The sequence below is a fragment of the Benincasa hispida genome, unplaced genomic scaffold (genome assembly GCF_027475165.1).
Source record: "Benincasa hispida cultivar pf3 unplaced genomic scaffold, pf3_genome.v1.1 HicScf1271, whole genome shotgun sequence".
NCBI classification, from domain to species: domain Eukaryota; kingdom Viridiplantae; phylum Streptophyta; class Magnoliopsida; order Cucurbitales; family Cucurbitaceae; genus Benincasa; species Benincasa hispida.
The window spans coordinates 40,939-59,930 of NW_028325600.1; the positions used below are offsets into that span (position 1 = coordinate 40,939).

The 18,992-nt window shown below is 32.9% G+C and overlaps 2 protein-coding genes across 2 annotated transcripts; one reads left to right on the forward strand and one right to left on the reverse strand.

Annotated features, from left to right (window-relative positions):
- Positions 1-732: 732 nt before the first annotated feature.
- On the reverse strand, positions 733-3,932 carry LOC120074430 (uncharacterized). The gene is made up of 4 exons (XM_039027548.2): positions 3,620-3,932; positions 3,316-3,491; positions 2,200-2,398; positions 733-1,280 (listed from the first exon to the last, which is right to left on the reverse strand). The coding sequence occupies exons 1-4, from the start codon at positions 3,696-3,698 to the stop codon at positions 1,057-1,059; spliced, it is 678 nt and encodes a 225-aa protein (XP_038883476.1). The 5' UTR covers positions 3,699-3,932; the 3' UTR covers positions 733-1,056.
- LOC120074531 (uncharacterized) lies at positions 3,746-7,987 on the forward strand. Its single transcript, XM_039027686.2, has 2 exons — positions 3,746-3,885; positions 7,016-7,987. The coding sequence occupies exons 1-2, from the start codon at positions 3,746-3,748 to the stop codon at positions 7,872-7,874; spliced, it is 999 nt and encodes a 332-aa protein (XP_038883614.2). The 3' UTR covers positions 7,875-7,987.
- Positions 7,988-18,992: the final 11,005 nt, after the last annotated feature.

Sequence of the window (18,992 nt, forward strand, 5' to 3'; positions counted from 1 at the left end):
CCTATTTGGAGATGTTGAATATCTTGCAAGTCTCCAAATACCAAAATCCAAGTGTAGGTTAGCTTATACAGTTAATTTTAAATAGAATATGTTTTTTAGATTGGAATGGAATCCACCACAAATATGGTTCTCTTTTTTCTCCTTTCCAAGTTTATATATAGGTCATCTAAGAACACGCCCATTGTCATACTGTGGCCTGTTGAGCTTTCAATGTCTGCTATGAGTTACAATGGCTCTAACTCCATTGGCCTGCTCATGCTAAATGCAAACAGCTATGACTACTCTACAGCGGAGTTCGGTTTCACGAGCGAACACCAGTCTGATGGAGACCCAATTGGAGACAATCCTGAGGGTGAACAAACTCACCACAGTTGTTACGGGTGGTTGTCAAATGAAATCAACTCCACCAATCTCTTCTTCAATTGCGAAGACCCTTATGGCAGTGAAAATGGCTGCAGAATGGAGAACACAGAACTCGTTCTCCTCCAGATTGAGGATCAACTTGAGGATTATAATGGTGATTCTAGAAACTTGTACTATGAATTTACTTGGGATCGCTTTAAGTTTTGGTTTGGACTTGGGGAAGATGAGCAAGGTCAAGACTGGAATGGGCAAGAATTGAAACCTGAAAATGGCTTCTGTTCTGATGCTTTGGCACTCCTAGAAGCCATTCTGGGGTACTGACATTGGCATATCACTTTTTTATTTTTCATCAAATATCAATTGGCTGAATGCAGTGTAATGAGAGTTATTTATTCCTTTGAAATGTTCTTTTACCAGAAATAATAACAAATTTTCCCTACTTTATTACATCAAAGATCCTGTGACTAAAGAATAATGCAGAAACTTTATGCTATTTCTATTCTAAACCAGAGGTAATAGAAAGATTAAGCAAAATGTGTTTTCGTACGGCACTAACCTAAACATAACTCAACTAGTTAATGACTTGGTTTAAATTTTTCTATACCCATTTGTTGTTTAACTTTGAGAAAATAATAATAAAATAAAAGTGTATCTCTGTACATTAGTATCTTTTTCTTTTAAGTATACCAATTCTCAAATTACTTCGCTAAGGCCCAATTCATCCTCAATGTCATCCCCATCTTCAAACAGCTTCAGAAACCTGGCTTGATCTTGCTCTCTTCTCTTTTGTTGCCAATATTTGTAACCAACCACCATACCAAGAATTAATACAGTTGAAGCCACAACACTGATCACTATGATTACAGCAGAATGCATTCCCTTTTCTCCGTCATACGAAGGAAAACTTGAACTAGTAACTGCAAGCAAGCACCCAATTTTTAGACAAAATCTTAAATGCAGATTGTAATACTTCCAGAACGCATGGACAAGTCAATAGAGCCACAGTCACAGATTTGATCGAAATAATTACACAGGAAGCATGAGTTCAAGTTCACAGACTAGGCTATGCATATATTCTCAAAACTCTCGAGGTCTTGGCATTCCCTCCGAAGGAAAGTATTATATAGTTGCATTAACCCAATCTGAGTAGGCAAAATTGAGAAGAAACAAGTGACGCAGATTCTGAAGGATCCTAAAAACAACAAAACTTCTATTTATGTTCTCACAAATAATCCTGTTTATCTTCAAACTCAAATGCTTCCGTGTAAAACAACTAAAATATCCAAGAGAGTGAACGAGCAGGTGATTTGCAGTTAATATATCAAAATGTATAAGTATGTGAATGCCCGAGGGAACACCATTAGTAGATGAAGGCAATATGATCACTCATATTTAGAGGCGAACTTGTTTCTTCAGAACTTTAAAACTCGTCAAATACTCAGAATTATAAACAGTTGAAACCTCCAACATAGAGCCTGTTTGGATTGATAGACTCTTAAACACTAAGAAAGTCAATCTAAACAATGAAGGCAATATGATCACTCATATTTAGAGGCGAACTTGTTTCTTCAGAACTTTAAAACTCGTCAAATACTCAGAATTATAAACAGTTGAAACCTCCAACATAGAGCCTGTTTGGATTGATAGACTCTTAAACACTAAGAAAGTCAATCTAAACATTGAAGTATGTTGTATGAAGGTGATATTAAACATGCTGTTAAGCACTTAAAACTCTTTTAAACACTTCAGTCCAAACAAGATCTTGATTCGTTGTATAAACGGCAATATTAATTCAACTAAACGCAGAGTAATAAACTATAGTATGTTACAACTCACCATTGGAATATGCTGTGCACTGCAAGCACAAAAAGGTGGCATTGAACTCTTCTGCATTGAATCGTACATATTTTCCAGCCGGGGCTGTAAAATCAGATGGACAGAACTCCCATTCTTCAAATACATCATCAGATTTAATGCTGTCCTCTTCATAGAACCCACATCGCTTACACTTTTTGCTTTCAAATTCAGTCAGTGGCTGAAAACAAATAGATAATATTCACCATTGGTACCAAATCAACAATAGTAAACAGTGTCATTTGCTATTGTTATACTGCCTATATAATCCCCTTTTATCTATTCGTAGAGACACCAAAACAAAACTCTCTTACTTTTGATCATATTTTTTTTTGCAACGAAGAGTTCAAAAGGTCTTTGTTTAGACTGAACATATACAAAAGTTAACGTTGTCGTATCCAAATGTCCTATTGCCATGTCATTATCCAATTTGTGTTTCTGAATGTCCTATTGCTATGTCATAATCCAATTTGTGTTTCTGAATGTCCTATTGCTATGTTATTATCCAATTTGTGTTTCCATCATTACATAATTAGAAGCAAACAGGATACTTTGGTTCCACCGAGTGACCTTTTGGTCTATAAAAGGTTGATCTCTAGGGTATGTCTAGGTATGTTTGGAAGTGATTTTCAAAAACTTAAAATCACTTTTATCAGGTTCAAAATCACTCCTAGACCTACCATTGATAATCCAATATCAATTTAATGTTCGATGTTACACTTTTACACGTAACTTGCATAACATCAAAATTAATTTTGAATGATTGATAAACATGCTTCTGAATCATTTTGAACATGATAAAAGTCAAAAACACTTTCAAACAATGCCTGATTGAAACGGTCCAAATCACTTTTTCCATGCTTAAAATCACTCTAAAAACACACTATTACACATTCAAAATCAAATTTGATTCTAACCTAAAATCAAACATTAAATTAATTTTTTTATGAGGAAAGACATGTTTCGATGTAATTTTGAGCTGGACGAAAATGGCCCTAGCTCATTCAAGTGTGAAATTAGAACACTCAATAAAGACGAGAAGAAAAAGTTGGAGAAGCCATAACACTGTTCAAAACAACTTAATGGAAAACCACAAACCTGCCATGATTCTTCACCGTTGAAGCTGTATAAAACATGCTCTTTCTGTACATCAGGCAATTTCGTCTTATTTCCCCCTTGACATTGAAAATAAACTGTTGGTTCTGATGCTAACCACTCGTGCGTCTTGTAAATTACGATGGAATCAAGCGTAACAACCGCTGATTCTACACCCCCTGAAATCATTTCCAATGTTCAATCTCCGACTTCAAAATTGAAAATAACAACAAACACAAAAACAAAATCGAAGCAAGAAAAACAATAAACAAACCACAATTTCACATCTATTTCGAATAAATTTTACCTGAATGGCAGCTCAGGAATGTCGAAACGAGAAGAAAAACCGTCGAAACTCTGAAATTCAGAGTACACCGAATCGGCATATCGCGAATCAAATTTTCTGAAAACCCTAATCGCGATTACTGGAGAAATGTTGAAACAAAGGGATCGAGGAGAGAGCCGGCGAGACAGAGCGGTGGCCGACGGCAGAAGTTTTAACTCCGATTCAATTATACGGAAGCTTCGAGGTTATGGCGATTTGGCTCCTTTGCGTGCGAATGGACCGGTGGGGTAATGGAAGAACTGGGGAATTTTGTGTCTGTGACACGCTCACACCAACCCAAAACTGTTAATGTGCCAGATTTGTGCCACGTGTTGTGATGTTACGTCATTAGGTAGGGTGGTGGCGTGGCGTAATCTGGTAGGGTGGGCTTTGGACCATAAAGAAATCTGATTTGCGGTCTATTGTCGGGCTTGGCATAGAACTGCCGTACTGGATTGTTTCCCCTATTTGAATGATGTAAGTTTGACCTTTTTATTTTCCCTTTTTCTTGATGACATCTAGGTTGACAATTTTATATTAATAAATGTACATTCTAGGTGAAAAACAAGATTTGAAATATTTGGATGAAAATATGAAAAATATTAGTATCGATGGAAATGAAACTTTGATTGTAACCTAATTAAACTTATATTTTAACATTTGTTAATAATAATTTATATAAAATAAGATAATATTTAGAAATAAAAATAAATGAAAAAATAATTATAAAATAATATCAATTTTTTTAAGTCTTTTTCTAGTAAATGAAAACTTTGGATGGGCAAAGAAGTAAAACTCACATCAATTCAATTTTAAGGTGAAATTATGTGAACGTTCAATGAAAAAAGATTTGAATGAAATTAAATATAAATATATGTTATTTTTATGAATTTTGGTTTCTTGGAAATGAAAACTTTAGATGGTAAAAAAAATAAAATTTACATCAATACAGTTTTAAGGTGAAATGATGTGAAAAATCAACAGAAAAATGTTTGAATGAAGTTAAAATTAAATAAATGTTATTATTTTCACAATTTTGATTTCTTGAAAACGAAAGTTTTGGATGGTAAAAAATAAAACTTATATCAATTCAATTTTGAGGTGAAATTATACATTGATGTGGCAAACTATACAATTAGCATAAACAAGACAGATTTATAAACTTTAAAAAGCCTACCTTTAGCCTAATTGCTAAAAAAAATCGAAATTTCCATCGGCTGTGAAAATCGAAAATTCTCCCCATACTAAAGTTTCGAAGATTTCAACCGAAATTTTAAACCATGGATGAAAAAAAAATAATAGAAAAAATAAAGATAAATGCCCTTTGAGTTTGAAATTGTTCCAAAAAAACATTTATTTTCTATTTAAGAAACCGATAGGAATTAAGGTATTGATTAATGTGCGAAAATTATAAGGTATTCATGATATGGTATGTAATTACATAAAAGATTAAGATGCTTATTATCATTTATTTCATCTCAAAATGCATCATTAAAACAATTTTATACAATTGATTTATGTTACATATTGTCTTTCAATTTGTATAGGTTAACCATTAAACATCCATCTAATTTTAATGAAAATAACATCTTTCACGTTATTTGGAATAAATTTCAAAGTCCAAAAGAAAAATAAATATTTTCAAACTCTATACATATAACTAAACCTACCCTAAAATTTAATTGTATTTTGTAAATTTTAACATTTACAAACTTTAGTCATTTGGAATTTTATTTTTACGAGAGAAATGTCTAAATAAGTTGACTTATATAAAATGAATTATGATAGAAATCCATTTTTTTTTCTTGTTAAAATCTTAAAAGTTGATTTCTGAATTTTAGATAAGTCTATTTGTATTTAGGGATGGTAAAAGTCCACGTTAAGAGAAAAAAAACTTGAACCCTAACCTTGAACTCGATTATGATTAGTTCATTATTTATGATTTTTTAACTTTTTATATTGAATTAGTAATGGCATATTAATTTTTATAGAATATTAAATATTTAAATGAATAAACAATACAAATTTAAGGTTAAAAAACATTTTTGGCAGTTAAACTTTTATTTAGCATTTTTTTTATAATATGTGAGCGGGAGATTTGAATCTATGATATCTTGATCAAGAGTACATACTTCAGGTCTGTTAAACAATGTTATTGTCGACGGTGTTTTGTTTAGTTGAATAGATGTACTAGTGGAATATTAAATATTTTCAAGTAATAGGTGCATTGTGTTAGTATAATTACTTTATATCTATATTAAATAGATAAACCTTAGAATCATTCATGTCAAATTGTCAAGAATATATACCTACCAGATTCTATTGACGAATTGATAATGACTCTAAATTGACTCTTAATTGATAATGGCTCTAAATGACTGTTGTCTTCCTCAACCAAAACTCTGAACACCCTAAGTAGGATATTTCTCTAGATGGGATTCAAGAAAGATTGATTACTTATTGTTTTGGTATATTAGGGACCATAACCTAAGCTCTCTTTATATACTAATTCAATTAGGGTTCCCATTCCTAATTAACGAGCTTCTACCCATTAAGTCCATAATTAATTAGATCATATAATATGACTCAATCTAATAAAATAACTTAATGTGATACATTATTAATCTACATACATAGCCTTAAATATATTATTATTTAAATATATCTAACATATTGTCAATTTAAATCCACTAAACTCTAGAATTATGTTAATTTGAATCTCAAACTAATCATTATATCAACTTAAATTCTAAACTTTCATAATCAATTATGACCATTATTTTTAAAGAGATAAATAGAGAAAAACGATAATATAAAAAGTCATTTATATTAGTGAAAAAATTATTGATATAATTAATTTATCTTAATCTATCAACTTTGAACTTTGAACTTTTAAATTGATTGATGATTTAACATGGTATGGAGTAAAATGCTCCATGTTAAAACTTATCAAATTAAACATAAATAAATAAAAAAATGTTAGATGATATAATAATAAACTAACCTTCACTATTTTAACATGTATCAAAGTATGCTATGTGGTTTTTATTATCTATTGACTCAATAAAACATTGGCAAAAACTTTGTTAACGCTTTTATGGGTGGACAAAAGTCCATAGCTATAGTTTTCTATCCACGCTCTGATCATTCGATGGACGCAAATAAAACGTTTGTAAATGAAAATTATAATTAAATCTAAAAGAAATTATATCGATTATATTTGTTTCATAAAAAAGTTATATCAATTATAATTAACAAAAATAATAAGAAAAAGAAAAAAAAAGATTAAGACATTAATAGGAAAAGAGAGAGTTTACTAAATTGAAGGAAGAAGAAATGATGACCAAAGAAATTGGAAATTTATGGACAAAAAATCAGATACAAAAACGCCTCTCCTCTCCCTTCCCTCTCCTCCCGCTGCTCTAACCTCAGGGCAGCCACCTTCTCTTCTTCACCAATCAATAATCCCTCAAAAATTTGCCTTCATCGCCGCCACCGCCACCGCCGCCGCCTCCTCCTCCCAATGCCGCCACCTTCAACTCTTCCTTCTCTTCTCTGCATCTCTCTCCTCCTCCTCCTCCTCCTTCCAATCGTCTTATCGCATCAACAATCCCCTTCCAATGCCGGAAATACTCAATCCACCGCGACGGCAAATCAATCGCCGCCATCACCGCCGACCCCGCTGCCGCCTCGACGCTCTGCGCCTTTCTTCGCTCGCGAATTCCTGTTAGCGCACAACAAAGTAAGGATGAACGTGACGCATCCTCTGTTAAATTGGGACAAAAAATTAGCTCGATACGCCCGTCGCTGGGGAATGAAACGCGTCGCCGATTGCAAAATGATCCATTCCTACGGTCCCTATGGTGAGAATCTGTTTTGGGGAGCGCTCGATCACTGGACGCCGACGGAAGCGGTGGAATCGTGGTCGAGGGAGAAGCAATTTTACGATGTTCAACATAACGCCTGCTCTGGCGGCCAAATGTGCGGGCATTATACACAAATCATTTGGAGAGATTCTCTCAAACTTGGATGCACTCGCGTCAAGTGTCAAACTGGAGGCGTTTTGATGATTTGTGAGTACGATCCGCCTGGAAATTACGTCAATGAGAGCCCATTCGACACCATCCACGGCGGAGCCGCAGCCACAGCCACCGCTAATCCGAATGCGCCTGGAACTGTACCGACACCGCCGTCTAAGGTATCAGCCGGCTCGCCTCACCGGAAAATGGCGGAATGAAGTTTCGAAATGATTAGGGATTATTGCTGTAAAGCTAAACTCCTAAGAAGCGGATAGAAAAAGGTATTTAATAGGTTTTCTTCTTTTGATTTTGCTTTTTTCTTTCTTCTTCTCACAGAGGTCTCTTAGAATTTTTTTTAAAGAATTTAAATTTTTTGTTTGCAAAACATTCAATACCTGAAAAGGAAAAGATAATTTTGTAACTAAAATTATTCTTTTATTATTATTATTATTATTATTATTATTATTGCTGTTGTTGTTTTTTTTTTTAATGGTTTACTTATCATTATTATCTATTTTTAATTTCATTTTAATCTCTATTCTCTTATATTTTCAATGGTTTAATTTTAGTCTTTTAATTTAATAAATCTTACATTCAATTGTTGAACTTCAAAACAGAATTTAAATTTAGTTTTGAGAATCATTGTATCGATTTAAATACTATTTTAATCCATATATTTTTACTATATGATTCATTTTGGTCCTTATATTTTCAAAATGCCTATTTTAGTTCCTATACTCTCAATTTTGGTTCATTTGGATCCCTATACTTTTAAAATTTTCATTTTGATCATTGTACTCGTACATTTTGATCCTTAAATTTTTTAAAAAAATGAACCAAAGTTGAAAGTATAATGACCAAAATAAATATTTTAAAGTATAAGGATCCAAATGAACCAAAATGGAGAGTAGAGATTAAAATGAAAATGTTGAAAGTATAGGAACCAAAATGAACCAAAACTAAAAGTATATGGACCAAAGAAGTATTTAAACCATTTTAAATTTAGCTTTTCAAAAAGTTAGTACATATTTGGTAGAGAATCTGTATTTTGTTTTATGTTTTCAAATTCATTGAGTTTAGCAAATGGTGTTTGGTCGAAAACTATTTTCGAATTATGTGGTCGAAATAGTGCAAATTTGAAATGCTTTCGTTATCCAGATTTTGAATTTTATAGAAAGGTTAGAGGTTTGATACTCTATTCTTATATAATTGTTGAATTGAAAAAAACGTATACTACTGGGTTCAATTTGGAGGTTTTTTTTTTTCACTTCACGTATGATAATAAAAATTATTAAAAAGAGAAAAAAAAACTGATTTACAAAGGGAAGGAAACACTTTATCATTTGGCAAAATAATTAGGTAAATCAAAGTAATTGAAGGAAATGGTTTGACTTCCAACAATATGAGTTGTGTACATTCAACAATATACTCGGATTGACGTGTATCTAAATATTTCATTGTGCATAGCTTGCACTTCAGGAATTTTTTTTTAGAAAAAAATCTGCACTATCAATACAAAATTTTATAAAAATAATTAAAAATGAGAAAACAAATAACTAATGAAACATAGCCCATCGAAGTTTCTTCGATCCGTTTCAATAGTTGTGTTATACCGGGGGCGTTTGGAATATTGACATGAATTGCGTTTTTAACTCAACTCGATGTTTGACTCATTAATATTATAAGTTGGTATTAAACAATTTATTTCTACAAACTTCTATAGTGTTTATTATTGAAATTTATACATTTATTGAGAAATGCTATATTTTTCTCTTTCTTCTTTCCTCCCTCTTAATGTTTCCAATGACTCCAACCGTTGGCTACTGTCGATAATCAACTCCAGCAACATGCTACGACGACCACCACTCGCGACTAAACTCTGACAATCACATCTAACGACTACCTTTGGACGAAGATCACCTTCGAAAATCATCTCTTGCGGCCACTTTCGATGATCTAACTCCAAAGGACTACCACTTTTGATGACAAACTTTGATGATCACCTCTAGTGACCAACTCCGACCATCAACTCTATCAATGATCTCCAAAGATTAACTTTAACGACCAACTCAATCGATCATATATATATATATATATATATAAAAGGTCGGTGAACGTGCTTATAAACACAAAATTGAAATTACAAATTCATAGATATCTAATAGTCATCTTATATAGTAGTTTATACCTTTATGACGTTACTTTTGGTTCCATTCAAAATGACTCATACCATTGATAATAACTGTTATCTCTTATATATACCTATGATTATTCTCTTACTTAGCTTATGTGTGGGGCTTTGATTACGTTTGCAACACCAACATACATGAATAATAAATTTTAACCTACAATTTGACCTAAAGTCTCATGAAAAGCCCTAAACCCCTTGATGCCCTATTTTGTGTGTGCATATTACGTTCATACATTTCATTAATGTAAAAGTATAATGTAATTTTGTTGTTTTATGAAATAAGAGTATTTTGCCTACCTCAAGTACAATGAATCCATTTAAAAAAATTGTGTGAAGGTTTTTAAGTTGACATCTCAGTTAAGCGTTAAAAACTTGAAAAAAATATACGTGCAATCGATGGATTAAACAAAAAGTTAAGCAAATAAATTTAGCAAACAAAAATAAACACTAGAAAATCATACTTTTTAGATTACAAAAACTACACCAAATACCCACGATCTAATAACTCTGCACCTCAAACATAGGTTTCCTAACTCCAAACTTCATAATAACTTAACGTCCCAAACGACCTTCAATAGAGTTTTTTTTGGCAATATGTGAGACGAAAAATCAAACCTTAGACTTTAAGGTTCATAGTACAAGTTTTAAGTTATGTTCATGTCAGTTGAACTCACAAACAAGGGTAAATATGTCAATATGAGTGTAGTTCAACTAATACTACTACAAAACTGAGATTTCTGACATTTAAAAAGTATCACAATTAAAATTTGTGACACTTATTTTTTCGTTGTATATGTTGGGAATGTCCTAAAACTCGCATTTTGTAAACATTAAAAACCATCAACTAATATATGTTGACATTTTATTCTATTCACAATTGAGATTTCTTTAAATAAAGGTGTTATTGAATTGCATTCATTCCTAAATCCAATAAACTAACTCATGGCTATAACATGAATACTTAAACTTTATGTAGAGACATAAAAAAGGATTAAGTTTTAGTATATAGCTAAAAGGTCTATAAATATATGGATAAGGTTAGGTATCTCATCCTAGGGACACTGTGGATGCAACTCACTTTGTATATTGGTACAAACGATGTGATCCCAAAGTTGTTCATGTAAAGGCATGTGAGTGGAGGCATCTTATGCAAAGGATGTTTACATAAAACCGGACCACGAGATAGTCACTTTTCTTCATAATGACCGTTGACTGTTAAAACTGACTATTTCAATTCAATGACCTAAGGTAACTCGATCTTAATCCTGAGCTAACTATGAACTTCAATTTATTCATAATTATTCTCTAATTTGCATAGGTGAGAGTGGTTCAACATCGTTGCTCAATAAACCTCCCATTTTAGGGTTAAGACCAGGTAGTTGGGGACATAATCTTGCAAGACGAAATTTACTCCTACTCATCTTAAGGTGGTGGATAGATTGTTCCTTTAAGTACTGACTCCTGGTCTTGAACAATGGGCCCCGCCCTCTCATAGCTGAGAGGGATTTGTTTTATTGGTAGGATCATAAACCAATTGTTCATTAGAGGATCAGTGGAGACTTAAGGAGCAAGATGTATTATAGGGGTAAAATGGTAATTTTGACCTAGTTAAAAATACAAACGATCTGTAAAAGATCAACTTACTAATTATTGTCAAATCAAGTGGACAAAAATATATCTACAATGAGGAAAGTGCAACTATTGAGCTATAATGGTATGTCTCCGTAGTTAACCAATAGTGATTAATTCGATTTAAAGAGTCTAGCCAATTAATCTCAAATTGTTGGAGCTCATGATCTGAAGGTTCATTAGGTCCCTCTACTAGCTCGTAAAAGGATTAAATCTTAGAATAGCGTGTTGAGAGAATTTGAAATATTCAAATTCGGTTTAGGGTTTGGATTATTATATTCAATATGATCAAACGTTTAGTTAACAAATTAAATGGAGTTGGAGAGTTGAAAATATTTAAATTTGATTTAAATATCAAGTACATGAATAGTGATTCATGTATGGATTAGGTGTTTTATTAATTTAATATTTGATATTAAATTAATTAATTAAAATTATTTATTTAAAATAAAGTTTTTAAAATAAATTAGAATTTGAAATAATTAAATTTAGAATCCATTTCATTTTAATTTAATTTGATTTGGTATAAAATTAAATTAAATTCAAAATAAATTATAAAGAAGTTTGAAAGTGGGAATATTCCATTTTTCCTATTTATGTTACCCCTAATCTCACAATTTTTGTGGAAATTGAACGTCAAAACTCCACTAAAACTGATTGCATGTATTAATCCCATAAATATGAGTGTTAATATTAGGGAAATGACCATGCAAAACTGAAATTTTAGGGAAAAAAAAGTGTTGTCAAAATTTTCTCTCAAAATCCCAAAATCCTCCCAATTCCCTCTCAATTTGAGTTCCACCACTCAATCTAAAGTCTGAGATTAGCAATGAAGGCTTATGTGATAGTCTAATTCAAGGATTGAAGAAGAAATTTGAGGAGATTGAACACAATTAGGAGGAAAGGTTGTATACTAGAAACCCTATTTTTATTTTTTCTTTGAACATACATGATTTTCCTCTAAAATTGATGTGGTAAGAGTGTTTAGATCCTTAATTGCTTCTGCATGTTGAATGTCAACTCCATCAAGTATTAGAGCATGTTTTAAGTACTCAATTTGCATTAATTTTAGTATGGTGGGTGTTTTTCATGAGTTGCATGAAATTGTGGCTGAAATGGATAAATTATGGCTTTGGCATCAAAATTTTCCTTTAATTTACAAGTAATTGTTGTAATTGGCTCTTTGTTTATGGGCCTTAATGTGTTAAATTGTAATTGAATAGAAAAGAAGTCGACATCTTGTGGCGTTGCAACGATTCGCTATTCATCCTAATCCAGTCCGCCCACGCGCCAAAAGTCCAACGGTTCAATTGAATCAGTTTGACCAGTTTAGGTTTTGGAGGTTTGGTTTGGCCTGGATTTGATCGATTCAGCCCATTTTGAAGCCCTCGAGGTCTGGTTCAGGTGGTTCGGGTGCAATTCAGGTCAGTTCGAGCGATCTAGAGGCATTTGGAAGCTGATTTTCATTTATTAATGTAATAATTAGCTTGTTTGCTTGCTTAGGATGCCAAAATCAGTCCATTTCAGTGTGCGTTTAATTATTTATGCATTACGAATGTATGTTTAATTAAATTAAATCTTGTATTTGCATAAAGCATGCCATGTAGATTTAAAATCTCAACATAGGAAGCATGTATCATGCATTGAAAGTATGTTATAATATGTTAGAATATATAGTATACATGATTTAGGTTTCATGTATTTAATATAATTGTTATATTAAAAATGTGGAATGCTTGATGTATGTTGTAGCATGCCTATAGTTTTATAAAGTGTTATAAAATGAATCATACATTTCTACAACGAATATAAGAAGCATGCTCACTAAGGGTTAACGAATAACAACTTGTTTTAATAGTTAAAATAAGTGGTTATCTTGTAAAACTTTGGTTACAAACTCAATCGGACTATAATCCTGTCTAAGGCTGGAGGTATTTAAGTTGATGGTTTACGAAACCCTTCTACCTGGGAGTATAGCCAAAGTATTGAGCGTTATTAACTCAATTTTATGAGCATGCATGAGCAATATGAGGTAATAAAATGGTTTTATCACTTAGACGTCATAGATTAAAATCCAATTATAATCGTTATACTTGGATAATTCACCTAGACTTAAGATGTTTTAGTCGGCATATACCTAAGTAAATAAATATACCCAATCCATTAGAACACTTCATGGGAGATTAACATTACATATGATATATTTTTTTTAGCTCTCATGTCCCTGAGAGTTCACACCGTGAGATCCATGCTCGGCTTCGTTAACTTTTATCATGACTGCTCCATTCAGAAAGTGTTTGCATAGGTCAATAATAAGGTAAATAGGGGAAATTGTTCATAGTAAGTAGGTGAAGGAAATGTGTAACATATCCTACGGTCTCTACCATTAGTTTGAACCGTTAGATTCTTATGTTGTGTCTGTTGTCGTTTTTAGGCGGCATTAGCTAGTCATTTTTTTTAGCGACTATCCCTTTGAAGGTTGTAACATAGGATTAAGAACAACTCTAACTTTAGAAATGAATAGGGTTACTTCCGTCTTCAACATTGTCTTCCAATTCGAGGGCTTGTTGATACTATACTATGAAATTTGAAAATAAAGGGTCACACTTACAAGAATTACTGAACGTTAGTAAGTTCTTGACCGAAAATGATAACTAAAAAACTACAGGAATAAGAGTTATTCTAGAATTAGTATTTAGTCCGGAAATATCTTGCTTCAGTGAATGACTATTTGACTGCCCCTTGGTAACATCTATTATGACTCACTAAAGTATCGTTGTAAATAAATAATGAAATTTGAGTACATTATTACTTTTGCTAAAATGAATTTGGATTTAGATGTAGTTTTCTGATAGAATTTGTTTATGTTTCAGCATGTCGAACTCTATTATACAATTATTAGCTTCCAATAAATTAAATGGTGACTCAAAATGGAAATAAAAAATTAATACAATACTAGTTGTAGATGATCTGAGATTCGTTTTAACAGAGGAATGTCCTCCTCTTCCTAGTTCAAATGCAAACCGAAGTATTCGGATGCTTATGATAGATGGGTTAGGGCTAATGAGAAGGCTCGAGCTTAAATTTTAGCAAGCATATCCGATGTGCTTACACCATCACGTAGCGGAAGAAATCAGGATCTATAAGCACTCTAATTCATTAATTTTGGTTGAAAAGAAACATGCTAAAACAGAGTATAATGGGTTTCAAGAACATACCTTAGCCGAACCTTCGAAATCTCTATTTTCAGCTACTAAATCATCCAAATCCTTGTGTAGACCACCACAAGATCTTTCCTACTATCCTCTTGGTGTTCTAGATTGAGTTGTGGGACTCAAAATAAGTTGGAATCAAAGGAAATATGGAGAAAACTCACTGAACCAACCCATTGAAGAACACTTTTTTCATCCGATTTTTTTTTTTTAGCAAAAATTCAATTAGTTCCTCATCATTTCTTCACTCCCATATCTTTAATATATTGCAGACTATCATGCAAAGAGAAATGTTGCATGGGATGCAGCTCATGCTTGGAGTAAACCAAAGAAGAGGTGGTGGGTTCCTTGTGAGCAATTTTGAAGATGACTTGAAAAACCCATTTTTCAAGTGTGTGTGATTTTTCAATTTCCAAAATCTATTTTGATTTTAAAATCATATTTTATTTCTAAAATCAAAATTTATTAATTTTACAAATTAATTTCATAATTAATTTTCTGATAAAATTAATAAATAGTTATTTAAACAATTTAAATAATTCTAATTAATTTAATATCCAATATTAAATTAATTTTTACACAAATTCATCTTCATATATTTAAATTATATTTAAATATATTTTCTCCAATTTCGTTTGATTCTAATTTGAACGTTTCAAATTAACTAATCACATTACTCTAGAGCTAATCCCATTTCTGAGCTAGTAGGGGGACCTCATGGACTTACAGATCATGGGCTCCAACGATTTGAGATTAATCGGCTAAACTCATTAGACCGATCTAACCCCCATTCATTAACTAATGGGTCACTCCACTAAAGTCCATAGTTGAACTCCCCTCACTGTAGATATATTATGTCCACTCGATATAACCATGATTAGTAAGTTAACCCTTCACAGGTTGTTCGTAATAACGGCTGGGTCAAATCTCTATTTTATCCCTGAAATTACCTCTTGTTTCTTAAGTCCCCATTGATCCTCTAATGAACAATTGTTTTGTGATCCAATCACAAAACCGAGTCCCTCTCATGCCAAATGAGAGGGCGGGATCCCTTGTTCAAGTCCAAAAATCAGCACTTAAGAGAACAACCTCTATACTATCCCTAAAGCGGATATGAGTGAATTTTCTCTTACACCCTATGTCCCTAGCTATCTATCCAGTCTTACCCCTGAAATGGCAGTCATATTGAGCTGGTGTTATTAAGCCAACCCTCACCTATGCAAATCTAAGGGCAATCCTAGATAAACAGGAGTTCATAGTTAGCTTAGGATTAAGGTCAAGTTACCTAGGTCATCACTTTGAAATAGTCAGTCTTAAACAGTAAACAATGTTATAAAGTAAGAGTGACTCATTTCGTGGTCTGATCTTGTACAAACTCTTTTGCACAAGGACCCCCACTCCTCATGTCCAACATGAACGAATTAGGATCACTTTGTTTGTAGCACTTTACAACTCCTTGTAACAACTACAGAGTAGGAAGCATCCAATAGTGTTACCAGAGTAAGATACCCAACCTTATCCATGTACTATAGATCAATTTGACTATTTACTCGAACCTGATCCACCTTTATGTCTCCACATAAAGTTCAAGTACTCATCCAATAGTCAAGGGACTTTTCAATTTATTGGATTTCTATTCAAGTAATAGATCTATTCAATAACACCTTTATTGAATTATCAGAATAAGCTCTATTGTTTACATACCACGAGTTTTAGAACATAAAACCCAACAGTATGATCATGGAATCTCTTCTGAAGAGTTTCCCAAATTTTCGCACAAACACAGTGATGAATACAATTAATTATAACTTGACTACTCTTTTAAATGAACTCCAGACTCACCAATCTCTAATTAAAAATAAAAATGAAGAAAAAGGAAAAAGGGAAGAAAAAAGCCCATACTAAGAAAAGTAAGACAAAAGTTTCAAAAGAAAAATGTTTTTATTGCAACGAAGATGGTCATTGAAAATGAAATTGCCCTAAATATCTTGCAAAAAAGAAGGCCGAGAAGGAAAACCAAGGTAAATATGATTTAACTAGTAATTGAAACATGTTTAGTAGAAATTTCTCATTTAACCTGGATATTGAATTCAAGCATCGTTAATCATATTTTCACTTTCATTCAGGAAACTAGTTCCTAGAGACAGCTAACAGAGAACGAGATGACTTTCAAAGTGGGAAAGATGAAGTCATTTCGACTCAAGCAGTGGGAGATCTTAAGTTATCTTTTGGAGATGTTTACATTTTATTGGAAAATGTATACTATGCACCTAATATGAAAAGGAACTTAGTTTCAATCTCCTATTTATTAGAACATATGTAAAAAGTTACTTTTGATATAAATAAAGTGTAAATTAGTTCAAGAGGTGCTCCAATATGTTATGCTAAACTTGAAATAACTTATTGAAGAAACTTTTATACAAGAGTACTTATGAGCGGAAGTGGATCTTTCCGATTTCATTATGACAGAATTTCCACACATACATTCTAACATATAGATATGCATTGAAAACACTAAATACTAGCATGCTTTAAAAGATAAAACCAAAAGATCGAGAGAATGTACTAGTTGAAGACTTTCTTCACCAGAACTCGGTCTCACAGTGAACTAACTTCTCTCATTCCTATTCGTTCGACAAGCAATCGCCCAGCAACACCATGGTCATTTACACGATCAGCAACGCACGAACACCAAGCAAACAGGGACGACACCACCACTCAAAGCCCTCAGTATTCTCGGAGCGAGAATCCAAATGGTGGACTTTGATGGAATTGGTAGAGGGGAGGAGGAAAGGTCTGATTGTGTATTACGAACAAGTAAGTGGGAGAAAAGGAAGACTATCGTATAGTCTGGTGCTTGATCGTCTAGGTTGGGACAAGATACACGATCATGTAGTAATTTCTAAGTGATCATCTATCAAAAGGTAAACGATCGTTTAGATAATTACGGGCGATCATTTAGGAAACGCGGGTGTGCAATCGTTTAGTAGGCGAGCACTGTCTGAAGGATCTCTTAACGAAGAGCATCCATGAGCACGTTTGGATCTTTCCGATTCCATTGTGACTGAAATACAACACATACATTCTAACATACAGTTATGCAAATTCACACTAATTAAAGGCATGCTTCGAACAATAAAATACAAAAGAAAGAGTTCTCATAACAATTGAAGACCCTCTTCAAATTTTGGAACCCTGACGCAATGGAAGACCTCTATGCGATCTCTATCGCCCAGCAAACAAGTCGTCCGTAGTAGCACGATGAACAATCACGAACAAGTGAACAGCAGCGGGGACGACACCACCAAAATTGAGCCCGTGGTATTCTCAGAGTGAGAATCCAAAGTGTGGTCTTTGGTGAGTTTGGTAGAGGTTGGAGAAAGAACTAATCGTGTAGACGATAAGCAAGTGGGAGAGAAAAAAAGCTATCGTATAGCTAAATGCTTATCGTTTAGAAAAAGTTACACGATTGTGTAGGTTTTACTAAGCGATCGTTTAGTAAATGGTCGACGATTGTTTAGAAAACACGACACACTATGCGATCATTTAGGAATGCTAAACGATCGTTTAGAAACTAGCATACGATCGTTTAAGCACAAGGTGTGTGATCGTTTAGACGATGAGCGACTATTATATAGGCTCTCAAACTATGTGATCGTTACATTTTCACACCGATGCGATTTTTTTTTTACGAACCTTTGCAAAATGAAACAAATTTTCATTTTATTCTTCGGTTAACATAACCGAATGCGGCTGCTCCTACTAATGCACGTCTGAGAGAAATCTTAGGCCAATTATCATATAATTAACCAATTTAATAATTAATGAATATAATCATATTATATTCTTACCCTATAGTTTGATATCACATATCTACTATAGTAATTTCTCCTTCACATGATATAAATCATATTTATATCTAATTTCCTCCAAAATAATGTATCTTATACATTTAGTCAAGTATATCATATATAATTAACCAGTCCAATTATATCATATATAATCGAACTCTCTCTTGTCAATTTGAACACTTCAAACTGACCCAAACACTGATTCTCAACATTATCAAAGCTACCCAGGGGACCTAATGGACCTGTGGCTCGAAGTTCCAACGATACGTGATAGCTGACTAAACTCTTTAGCCACGAGATCCACCATTCGTTATCTGTCAGGCATTCCACTGAAGACCAACAGCTGAACTCTTCTTACCACAGATATATTTCTGTGTCTATCGGATATAACCAATCATGAGTACAATGACCCTTCACACATGCTCGTAAGTATAACTGAGCCAATTTACCATT

What these genes read in the sequence shown, in the direction of transcription:
- LOC120074430 (XM_039027548.2), bottom strand. Translation starts at nt 3,698, where the DNA reads ATGCCGATTCGGTGTACTCTGAATTTCAGAGTTTCGACGGTTTTTCTT. An exon ending in ACGGTGAAGAATCATGGCAG is followed by an intron (nt 2,399 to 3,315) that starts GTTTGTGGTTTT and finishes ATTTGTTTTCAG; the next exon opens with CCACTGACTGAATTTGAAAG. An exon ending in GTGCACAGCATATTCCAATG is followed by an intron (nt 1,281 to 2,199) that starts GTGAGTTGTAAC and finishes GCTTGCTTGCAG; the next exon opens with TTACTAGTTCAAGTTTTCCT.
- LOC120074531 (XM_039027686.2), top strand. Translation starts at nt 3,746, where the DNA reads ATGTTGAAACAAAGGGATCGAGGAGAGAGCCGGCGAGACAGAGCGGTG. An exon ending in CGTGCGAATGGACCGGTGGG is followed by an intron (nt 3,886 to 7,015) that starts GTAATGGAAGAA and finishes ACAAAAAATCAG; the next exon opens with ATACAAAAACGCCTCTCCTC.